The sequence below is a fragment of the Nothoprocta perdicaria genome, unplaced genomic scaffold, assembly GCF_003342845.1.
Source record: "Nothoprocta perdicaria isolate Ctin4 unplaced genomic scaffold, notPer1 scaffold_78, whole genome shotgun sequence".
NCBI lineage: Eukaryota > Metazoa > Chordata > Aves > Tinamiformes > Tinamidae > Nothoprocta > Nothoprocta perdicaria.
This window is the reverse complement of record NW_020456065.1, coordinates 1066191-1078717: the sequence shown is the minus strand read 5'-3', so window position 1 is coordinate 1078717 and position 12527 is coordinate 1066191. Positions and strand designations below refer to the sequence as shown.

The 12527-nt window shown below is 38.3% G+C and overlaps 1 protein-coding gene across 1 annotated transcript in view; it reads right to left on the bottom strand.

The window, feature by feature from the left end:
• Positions 1-12527, bottom strand: part of ROBO1 (roundabout guidance receptor 1) — a 114629-nt gene that overhangs the window by 72443 nt on the left and 29659 nt on the right. The window contains exons 3-4 of the mRNA XM_026051643.1: positions 8020-8158; positions 6603-6730 (exon numbers count right to left, since the gene is read on the bottom strand). Coding sequence (XP_025907428.1) covers positions 6603-6730; positions 8020-8158 — 267 coding nt within the window. The remainder of the gene's footprint in view (positions 1-6602; positions 6731-8019; positions 8159-12527) is intronic.

The window sequence follows — 12527 nt, the reverse complement described above, 5'->3', positions numbered from 1 at the left end:
AGGGTATTAACCTCCTTTTTATACTTCAAAAGGAACATTAACAACATTGCATAAGGATACTTCTAATTAACATATCAAACCAAATAAATAGATAAACTTCAGGGTCTGTCTTTTTAATGATAACCACCATATAGTCTATATGAAAATTAGCTATAGGCTAGAAAGAGGAGTGCCTCCTGCCCCCCGCAAAAAAGCTTGGATTGCCATTTCAAGGACATTTAGAATATTTCATATAGCCAGAGATCATTTCAAAACAAACAGAGTGCACAAGCGCTATTTTCATGAATTAACCAACCAACAAAAGTTATTATTCCTTGTACTCTGTTTAATTTTATACATAAAAACAAAATTCCCCATGCAACAACTCACGGTTAAGTTCTACTCTCTCTAACCCAATGGAAAAATTACTGAAACGTTATCTTCAGAATAACAGCCACAATATATAGTCTGCAAAAGGGATGCCTGCTACAGAAAGTAATTGATTTTTCCCTGGCCACAAGGTTTAGGAAATTGCAGGCACTAGAAAAGAGACTTCAAATTTTCTTTGCTGTATTTTAATTGAGTGCTGGAGAAATTTTATAAAATGGGTTTTCTTAAATTCTCTGCAGTGAGTGATTAAAAGGTATCATTTTTAGGAATTTTACAGCAAATAAAAACTTCTCAGCTGCAAAAAGCCTCTGGCATCAACATATTTTGATAGCACTATTTCTCCAGATTACTTGGACTTTTCCTGTTCTACTTGCTGAGAAACATCTGTCTCACCTCCTTGTTTCAAATTACTAAATTGCAGTAAGGGATCTCCAAACTTTTCAAGCTTTATTTCCCTGTAAGCAATTGCTGTCATTGTCATGAGACGCTACATAAAAAATTAAAACTCCAGTTAAAAAACACAGAAGCAGCTATATATTAAAATATGTTACATGGATTTGAAGTAACTGTAAATCATTTCTTTTTTTCTTGTTTCACTGAAATATTTATTGATTCCTTTTTTTTTACCTGTATTTTAGCAATGTTTCAGGAATCTCAGTGTTCATCACTCACTTCACTAGAACAGGCCCCTTCAGGGCACTCATCTCGTCCTCAGACAGTTTCCTCACATGCAGTTCCTCTGATTAACTTTCAAGATTTATATTCATTCACCAGGAATAGGTGGCAGTCAAACTCCTTAGATCATTGATAGAAATCTCAAGTGCTGTCACAGTTTACAGCAGTCATTAAGGGGGAAAGGGCTGTTCCTTTAAGCTTCACAAAGCACAAGAGGTGGCTTCTCTCACTCATCCTGCCACCAGTTTATTAATTAAGAACCCCTGAAGTTCCTAGGAACAATCGCTAATATTATTCCTTTCTCTTTCATAGAGACTGAAGGCAGAAACTAGACCTGAAACTAGTTCTTTCAAAAGGAGACATATTGACATACAGGGAGACAAGTTCAGACTTCAGTCTGGATCCTACTTTTAAAAACAGTACGTTTAAATTCATGCCTGATCTGATCTGAGACCTTCTCTGTAATACATACCATATAACTGTACACTGAAACTGCCATATACCTGAACAATATTTTTTTTTAATTTCTTGAAAATCTGCATTTTGGCCCCTTTTTTTTCCTTAATGTCTGTAGCTCAGACACCCATAACGCTATTATGTTTACAGACTACTATAATGTGCACCAGCATCCTGACACAGTAGAAAAATGCACACAACATCTGACAGATAAAAGAGCAAATCCTACTCTTTCTCCTTCAGGGTGACACTCTCATCCCTGCCCAGAAGCCCAATCAGATAGATGGCCTTTGTAGCATGCCTTGAAGCTACTTAGTACCAAAGAGGAGGAAATTCCAGACCTTAAGCATGTGCTGCCTTTTTGGATTCAATTTTTTTGTTGTTTGAGTAGTGCAGCCAAATCGCACCCAGCAGTCGTTTATTGGACACTCTCGTCGCCATCAGCCTTACAGATAAGCTCTGTTAACCCTAAACTTAATGAGCTCATAAGCCAAAAAACCCCTTGTTATCAAAGATCACTGCTGTAAAATATGAGTTTGCCAGAGTAATTTCCAGAGGAATTCTCAGCTCCTGCTGAGAAGCAACTACAGTCATTGCTACGGTGCTTCTTGCCAATGGCCTCGAAAGGCTTCCACTAGAACCACAATTTCCAGTTGTATCTGAGAGGAAAACTTTTCTCAGCCTAAGTCATAAACCGAATATAAACTTGGATGCTAAAAAAAGCATAATTAAGAACTGCAAATGGCAGCAAAGCAAATGGAAGTAGAGCAAAATTTGCAAAACTTTTGGTTGTTAGACTTGCTCAGAAGGGCCTTCATGATTAAATGTGCATTTTACAGGTTTCAGAAGCAGCCCTACTGCGACTTGGCAGAGCCAAGTCTTTTTAGAAGCTCAGTTCTGAGCATATATTTTTGGTAGTTTTGTGTATGTCCTAGGAATACGGGCTTCAATTAAATTGTACACAATACTATCATATTTGCAGCCCTGCTTCAAGATACCAAGCTAAGCAAAACACATATTAGAAATCCCCAGGAAAACATGAAAATCATCTTGCAAACATATTAAATACTTCCACGATAAATACGTCCAACTTGCTTAGGGCAAGAGCAGCAGAGGGCTGGGATGGGCCCAGATGTGCACTTTCTGCCATCATTTCCCTCTGCTGAAGCCTATCAAGGACTTACTGCAGATTGGTAAAATATAACATATTGCACTCTCTCAACTGTTTCTTAGTAGTTCCTATCGATTGAGGTATTATTTTAATAATTAGTCATTTCTTGAAAGAAACTCTTCGACATGTATTAGTAAAGCTTCTGGACGCCTTACATATGTGCAACACATTGCTACTAAATGAAAACAGTGGATTGGGACATTCTGGTTTTACCAAAATGTGAGCAACAGCAGGATTAGATTTTCGTTATTTACTTTTCTAAGGAGAAAATAAGTTAGCTTGACAAATAGTTGCAAAGACAGAAATGTTTTAAAGTTGCAACAGTGAAATACTGACAAGAGGGCTCAGATTTCCATGCCAACAAAGAATCCCAGGTTTAGTTCAGCAACAGAAGTGAAGTCGCAAGGAAAGTTTTGCATCTGCACATTGTCTACAGAGAGGAAGCATTTACCATTTGTCAAGTTTGGAGCCCGAAGAGAGGGAAATACCACTTCCAATAATCAGGACAAAACCGAATCTGTGATGCTGAATGTGGTAAGCAAAATGAACATCCAAATTAAGATGATATACCTGCCTATCATTTAGATTTGAGATTTTAGCATCCAAATACGCAACTGTTGAATAGCTGAATTATCTGAGCTGATGATTTTGTATTTCACGGGTCCAGGCAGACCTTATGCACAGAAGCATCAGTAGGTTAGAGGCAGCTTTCCTGAGATATGGAGTACTGCTGGGCACGTCTTACAGGCTCTGACATCTGCTAGATGAGGCAGGGTCAGCACCGAGCTAAGGCTAATGCGACAGCCAGTTGCAGGCGAGCTCTCTGCTGAGATAGCAGGTTACCAGTTCACTGTATTTCATCAACCTATGGGTGCATGCTGCTTTTCAGTCAGTACAGCTATTCAACTGTACAGACACTTGCAAATCATGATTGCTCCTTTCCTAATGCAGGTGTATTTCTTCTAGGGCTTCCATTACTAATTCTTGTGTTGTTTCTTTGGACGGTAGTCTGGCATGAAATCACCATAGCCTGTTTCTGAGATAACAACAGGCAGGATCTCCTTAACCTTACTTAACTTACTTAACCTAAGTAAGTTTAATGAATCTATGTTTTGGCAGACACACTCTTTGCAGAAATACGCAGCAGAAATAACTTTTTAATCCTTACACCCAACCAAATGCACAGAAAGACCTGTCATTTCCTTTCCTTATATCAGCTGGAGAAAATACTATTTGTGTGAAAATATATAAATATTTTTTCTCAATGAGCTGTGTGTCTGTGAAGACTGTCAGATCAATGTCATCTCAGAAGTGAAAAAAACAAGATCAAATCTCTTTCTCAAAATGTAGAATAATCAATAAGCTCAATCTTTAGAAAAAAAAGAAGTATGTTTTAAATGAGAAGGAAAGGGAAGAGACGGAAGGCAATGAGAGGTGAGAAGGGAGAGAGGAAGAGAAGGAAAGGAAAAGGAGAGAAGAGATGGAGAAAGGAAAAATGTGACAAAAATATGAATGGGAAACATTTTTTTTTCTAGTGCAATCTTACACTTTTTTCCATAAACATCGGTATCCTAGATACTCTAATAAATGAACTTTAATCATAATTCACCACATCACAAACTACAAATTAGCTCTAGATATTAGAATACCTCACGTCTATCTATGAGCACATTAGTTCAAAAAGATGACTCAGAAGGTAATCCATTCACATAGAGAGACAAATTATCCCAGAACAACATCCACAGAGGAAAACTCTTACAATTACTCCTATTACTACTACTATTACTACTGTGTAATACAATACAATACATTAAATCAGAAAAGATTAAAAAGACTGCAGATCCAGTACAATGATGACTTTCAATAAGCATTTTAAATGTTATATTTACTATCTCAATATATTTCTCAATGAAAAAAATGCAAAAAAACACTCAAAAGAACTAAACCACATCAGTGACTAATATCTTGTAATAAACACCTGCTCTCAAATACAATAGCACTATTTATTTCTAATCTACTATATACTAGCAAAAAAACAACTTGATTTAAAAAGCCTGCTGTATTCCCAAAGCCTTATTTGTGACGGAATGCCAAACATAAAATTTCAAGAAGTAAATTTTTTCTCAGAATCAAGACATCACCAATAGCATAGGCAAATGCTGAGATGATACTGAATTTCAATAACACAGTATTAGGACTACTGGGAATGCATCTTTTGAGCATCCATTAGATGATCGTCCACTGGATGAAGTGAACATATTTCAATCTCGATAAAGTCTAATTCATTACCCTGAATAATTCTTTTATTCCTAAACTATCAGTCCCATGAGATAATGCACTAAGGCAGTACATTTTCAAAGTTGAAAAATATCCACGCCAATTGAAAATGGCATGAAACATAGCAAAATACTTTCAGTTATCCCAAACCTTGGACTATTTTTCCCCTTCTCCACACCGGTACTGGTTTAGAGAACAGCTCAAACACAGGCTAAATGAAAGCATGTCCTATTCTCCTGAATTAACCATGGTTGAAGCACGGATTTTATTTTAACATGCTTTGTAAGGAAGAAATTGAACTGGGCACATGTTGAAGTGCTTTGCTAAAAGTACAGTACTTAGTTCATCTGATACCTGTGTAGAGCCACTAGCAAAAACTTGATTACAAAACTGTGATTGCTTGTTATGAAAATAAGACTATGAGGGAATAGGGGTACCAGTCTTTGTTCCAGAAGTGTAACTGCTCAGCCAGTCATAAAATAAGTTTCTTTGATATTAACATTTTAATTTGGGTTTCAAGATTAACAGTTGAAATAAGAAGGGTTCTCCAGAACAAATCACTGATTTTGAAATAATTCAGTCTTTTTCTTCTGAATAAATTGTGTTATTTTTCATGTGTTACTTTTATTGCAAAAAAGGAGCATAAAAGCTGATTATTTTTCAAACATAAGGTATCAGTTTTAATGCCTGAACAGCATGATGACCAACAAAAGAGAATGTCTCAAAATGCTTGGTTTTATGGGAAGTTCAACAAAAGAATTCCTTCTCGTATTTTTCTACCAGTTACAGATGTTAAGGACACCAAATGTTCCTTTTGTCAGGCACTGGAAAAAACTGAGCAGGTTAAGGACAAGACCCTTCCTGTTACAGTAAATGTGTCAGAATAGGGGCCTGTTGCTAAATGAAATACTTTAAAACCTATACTTCCCCAGAACTCCATAACGACTAATTCCCACTAAGCAGAGAAAAGGACAGAGGGAACATCAGGGCCGAGCAGAAAGCATCGGAATGACATCATTGCCTGTCTGCTAGCCAGGAAAGGAAGAGAGGGATTATCCGAATGGTGAACATCTGGATTGTGTATATAAAGGCAATGAAGAATTTTTATACATACTAGTTCACAGAGTTCCAGTGAATTTTTATCTTACAAAGAAACAGTAGTACACTGATATGCTTTTGTAATGAAAAAGCTAAAGAAATGTCAGTGATCTGAGTTAGTGTATTAAAAGATACACTGCTTCTTTATCACATTTAAATGAAAAAAAATTGACAGATACTTGAACTAGTAAGTCTGTCTTTTTCAAGCTAAAGTGATGTGGTTTGATAACACTGATCTCTTCTGTTAGAGTTTTGGATACAACAGTTCTAAGTGACAGGCTTGTAATCACATCTAAGTTCAAAATATATTTACTTCCCCACCTTAGCTCTGCAAAGACCAAATACAAGAAGAACAGGAAAAAAAAAGGAAAAAGAGAAGATGATTCTGAAATACTTAAATTTCTTAAAAATACTACTCAAACCAAAATGATATTTCCACATGATTTCTTTTAAAACTCTGCACAAAGTTACTTATGATTACAACAATGTCATTACATTAACAAAATCCTTTTTCCTTTATTCTGGATTACAGTTTTAGATAAAGAAACAGCCTTACCTTGAACTGTTAGAGTTGCTGAGGCTTCAGCTTTTCCAACCATATTCTCTGCAACACAAGTATAGGAGCCCATGTCTCCAGCCATGACTTTCCGTATTTTCAAGGTATGATCATCACGGATTTCATATCTTTAAATATATACAGTAATAAATAACGACAGAAATTACAGGAGTAAGACAAAAGCTTGTACAGTTTCTGTAAAGTTTAATAGTGTGTTGTTTTTGCTTTAAAATATTTCTGCTCATAGATTTCCTTGAGAAATAAAAGTATAAAATATTTATAAAATGTTGTAAATTGATAATGTAAAAATCAAGTTTTCAGAGCAAAAGACATGTAAATATTTGAAAACTTCATTCTGATTCATTTGTAGTACGTAAGTTAGTTTCACTGACCTCAGTAGAAGTACATTGGTGTACTACAGATGTAAAATTCTAACACAGAACTTTTCGTTATTAGAACTCTTTTACCAGGAAAATTTAATAATATTTATTATTCTCTCTAAAGAAATTCCATCTGAATCTATGCATTTGTTAAGTAAGGTTGAAAAGAAAGCATTGTTCTCAAGAAGATAACTCAAGAACCGCTTAAAACTCACAATAAATAAATCACAACTCATTCAATCATTTTTTAAAGAAATGATGTGACCTTACACCATTTCCTCTCCTTTCATCACCTTTTTTTTCCTCTTCTTTGTACAGCACACTCAATATGTTTCTCTTCAAGGAAAGTAGATTTCCCTCTTAAAATACAATAGTTTTTATTAAAGCTATAGACTAGATTAACAGGAAACTGGATTTAGATGACAGGCATCAATTGTTATGGTGTTTCTTCTTTCAACCCTTCAAGTCACCCCCAACAGTTTTTTCACTGATGATTGCGAATTTAAACAGAATGAAGAAAACATCTATTACAGAAACTCTTTCTATTTTAATAAGGTATTTTACTTTTTGCTCTGAATTAGAGCAAAGACATGGAAAAAAAAGGCCTAATAACAAAAAACATATGTTCCACAAGCAGCTTTGTACATTAATAGATTACATTTTATATCAATTGCAATTCCAATAGACATTTCTTGATGTTGCAGCCTTATTTATTATCTGTTACATATTCTTCAAAAGTTGTAATAATTACAATAGACTCTTCAAGTGAAGAATTAAGCTGTCAGGTATTACTAACTGAACTTAGCACTTTTATTGTTGTATTTGCTCTGTGTTTTCATGATAAATGTCTGAGCACAAGTGCCTCCTCAGTTTTATTATAATTTATAATTGCAATGGAGCAGCATGGAAATTAGAAATGTCATTAGATGAGCCCTGCCTCCTCCACTTAAGCAAAGGCATTGCTACTAGTCAAATGGGGAAATGCTACACATATACAGAACAGGATCTTATCAAAGAGCTAGCTCCATGCACTGCACCTTGTTTTTGGCAGTTCTCCATCATCTTTCCTCCATCTTACTGTGGGGACTGGGTCACCTCTTGCCTCACATTTGAACTCGGCACTGTCATCCACAGTTACAGCCAAATTACTCGGTCTCTTCACGAAAGATGGTCTTTCTAAAAGAAAAGGAGATAAGGCATATTAGAACCTATAGCAGCTCTGAACAGCTCTTTTTCCAGATGTCCTGGTTTTAGCAGCACCACGAATGGGATGGAGGCGATTCTGCCACTGCTCCTCAACGTTGCTTCCAAAGGCAAAAGGTACAAGCTACGTATTGTCCTACTGGATGTTTGGACAACACTGGGCATCTATATTCCCAGTCTAAGTCCAGCACAGCACCTCTATGAGACGGGCTGCAAGTGTCACCAGTAACTCGTGCATGAGGCAATCATTGCAAAAGTCCTATTAGAAAGAGAACATTTTCTTTCACTAGCACACAGAGAATCAAACGAGACAAAAAAGCCACAATGTCTTCTTTGTAATTCCTGTTCCTGAAAATTGCTGTTATCCCTGAATCACATTGTAGGGCATGGATGACCCCAGCCCTAGCTCATTGGAGTTACATTAATTACTGCATACTTTTTCCAGGGCTTTCTGAAACAATATGGGATTTCAGTACTAGTTAGGTAGTCCTAGCAAACATGCTGCCAGTTGGAAATTTCAAGACATAACAACAGCTATGGACGTAGCTTCATGATGCTGTGATACTAATTCAGTTTCAAAGAGTTTGGCATATGCACAAGGAATAAAATGTGGTTAACAACTAGCGGGATACTCTAGGAAGGAACACCCATCTAGAACGGCAGTATCTGAGGACAAAAGGATGTCCAGATTTTATAATCTTTAAAAGAGTAGGAAAAGTTTAACAAGGGAATACTTTACAGTTTCCTTCGCCTAAGGCAGATGATCTTGTTGCTTATAAAGCTGTGAAAGCTTCAAGGGAGCTGAGAAGACAGCTGCATGTTTTGACTTGCATGTACTCAAGACAGGAATATCATCTCTCTGGAACTGCACGGGTCTCAAGCCATTGGCACAGTTAGGAACTGAATACCTCAAAACATGTCACATGTTTCTCAGAGGAGTTCAGAAGACTGGACAGAATGATAAAAACACAACCCCATATTCTTTGTGCATGATCTTGGTGTTAGGTTTGACAAGACTTGTTCTGAATATGCCTTTGCAAATAGATTTAGAGATTAAGCAGTAAAAAAACCCTAGTCAATGCTCAGAAAGGAGTGAAATGGAAGTGAGGACTTCATTCCTGAAGACGTCCAAGTCAACTGAACACTTGTGTTGGTTACGGAAAACTTGCCCGTGTCTGTTAAATTAGACAATTAGTGGTCTAATTAAATAATGTAACAAGGTGATATTGAAGCTGTTCGTTCTATGTTAGGCATATCTTTAAGAAGTGAGTGAAATACAGAAATTAAGGTAATTATGAATTAAAAATCACACACACAAATACCACCCTCATCCCCCAACTAATTTTCTTGTAGGTGCAATAAGCATAAAATCGGTATGCGGCATAAAACATTTCTGATAAAATGTCACTGTAGGAATAGTTTGGGGAAGAATATTTAAGTAAATTAAGAAAAAGGTTTGTTCTGATAAGGCAAAGTCTCCTATGCAACAAATATACAGAATGACAGAATGACAGAATGGCTAAGGTTGGAAGGAACCTCCAGAGATAATCTCCTCTAGAGATGCTCCAGCAGGGACACCCAGAGCATGAGGCCCAAGCGGGTTTGGAAGACCTCCAGAGAAGGAGACTCCACAGCCTCCCTGGGCAGCCTGTGCCAGGGCTCTGTCACCCTCACAGTGACGAAGTTCTTCCTCACAGAGAGGAAACTTCCTTTGTTTCAATTTATACCCATTACCCCTTGTCCTGTCACTGGCCACCACTGAAAAGAGTTTGGTCCCCTCCTCCCTACATTCTTCCCTCAGGTATTTATACATATTAATCACATCCCCTCTCAATCTTTTCCAGGCCTAGCTCGCTTGGTCTTTCCTCATATGAGAGATGCTCCCTTAATCATCTTTGTCACTCTATGCTGGACCCTCTTGAGAAGCTCCACATCCCTCTTGTCCTGGGGAGCCCAGCACTGCACCCAGTACTCCAGGTGCGGCCTCACCAGAGCTGAGTAGAGGGGCAGAATCACCTCCCTTGACCTGCTGGCAACACTCCTCCTGATGCAGGGCAGGATCCCATGGGCCTTCTTGGCCACGAGGACACACTGTTGACTCATGGTTGACTTGGTGTCAACCAGGACTCCCAAGTCCCTCTCTGTGGAGATGCTTTCCAGCAGGTCGAACCCTAATCTGTACTGGTGCCTGCGGTTATTCCTCCCCAGGTGCAGGACCCTGCACTTGTCCTTATTGAACCTCATGAGGTTCCTCTCTGCCCAACTCTCCAGCCTGTCCAGGTCCCTCTGGATGGCAACACAGCCCTCCGGGGTGTCGGCCACTCCACCCAGCTTGGCATCACCTGCAAACTTGCTCAGGGTGCACTCCGTGCCCTCGTCCAGGTCATTGATGAACAAGTTGAACAGCACCGGGCCCAGTACTGACCCCTGGGGGACACCACTGGCCACAGGTCTCTAACTGGACTCGGCCCCATTTATCACCACCCTTTGAGCTCTGGCATCCAGCCAGTTCCAATCCACCTCTCTGTCCACTCATCTAACCTACACTTCCTGAGCTTCCCCATGAGGATGCTATTCGAGATGGTGTTGAAGGCCTTGCTCAAGTCAAGGTAGACAACATCCATGGCTCTTCCCTCATCCACCCAGCCTGGTCATGCCATCATAGAAGGCTGTCAGGTTTGTTAAACATGACTTCCCCTTGGTGAATCCATGATGAGTACTCCTGATCACCTTCTTTTCCTTCACATGGTTGGAAATGGTTGTCAGTATGAGAAGCTCCATCACCATTTCAGGGACGGAGGTGAGGCTGACCAGCCTGTAGTTTCCTGGCTCCTCCTGGCCCCTTTTCAAGACTGCAGTGACATTGGCTCTCTTCCAGCCCTTTGGCACCTCCCCTGCTCTCCAAAGCCCCTCAAAGACGATGGAGAGTGACTGAGCAATAAAGCACTCTTGGGGGCATCCCACCCAGGCCGCATAGATTTATGTGTGTCCCATTTGCCTAAATAATCTCCAATTCTCCTCAACCAGTGGAAAGGCTCCCTCTCTCTTGGTTTTCTCTCTTGTGTTCAGGCTCTGTATTTCATTGGGACTACAGTACAGCCTCAGCTGTACTTTACAGCCTTAGCAGTAAAGACAGAAGCAAAGAAGCCATTTAGCAACTCTGCCTTCTTTGCATCCTCTGTCATCAAGGCATCCTCCCCATTCAGCAGCAGACCCAGGTTTTCCCTAGTCTATATACAAAGCATTTATAGTTTTAGACCAACTTCCTTAAGGACATAAAACAGCCCAACAAGAGTTTTTGTCTGCTCATGCATACTCCTCTTATTCAAACACATAAATGAGCACAGGTATTAGCGTATTTATCTCTGTCACACAATTATTTGGTAAATAAAATGAAAGCTTAGCTAGGATCATTTTGAAATTTTCTAATATTATATTTTCTGGCATATAATCCTTCCCCTGATCTAAAGTAGAGACCTAAAACTGAAAGTTCAACTTCCAAATAACCACAAACCATAAACTGAAGATTTATGTTGAATGATATTAATGTATGAAGTCAGCATGCTTCTAGTCCTAAGACAGGACTGAGTTGAAAGAATAAAGCATATGAAAGACTTCTGGACAAAGACTGATAAGACATTCAAAGCTTTACCTTCCTGTTTAAAAAGAAAACCTTGCTTGTTTCTCCAGGCTGAAAATCAGAAACAAATTTGAAGAGAAAACCAGATGTAGAAAAAGAAGGTAAAGCAAGCTATCATTCTGTAACGAATCGTGCTCAGAAGTTCACAGCAAGAGAATTAAAGTAATATTTTCCATCATTGAAAATATAACAATTCATATTATGATTCTTTCAACAGTGGTAATCTGAGTCCTAGTTAACAGGACAGATAAGAGGAGCCTAGAGTCTGAGCTATACACATGAGATGTCTCTAATCGGTGTTTTGCTTTGAAATTCTAAATCAATTTGGCAATTAGTTTCTCCCAAGAGCCTCGAAGTGTCTACAAACAAAAAATATAAATAAATAAATAAATAAGTAAGTAAATAAGGAAACAGTATAGCAGACCTCAGGATCTTAGCATCTTCATACTAAAATGTTTCTGCACTATCTCAGTGCATGTTGATATAATTTTGGCAATTTTGAGATAACAGATGCTCTCATCTCATTAAGAAATAGACTGCTCCATACAAAACTCAGAACAGGATTTCAAGTTGTCTGTGGCTTGATCCTTAAAAGCAATTTCTTTCAGTTTGAAAGCCAAGTATGAAAGTGTGTTCTGATAGCAACAAGATTCCAAGGTGGGCTGCAAAGGCATTAATCATCGCCCATTTGCTAGACCACAA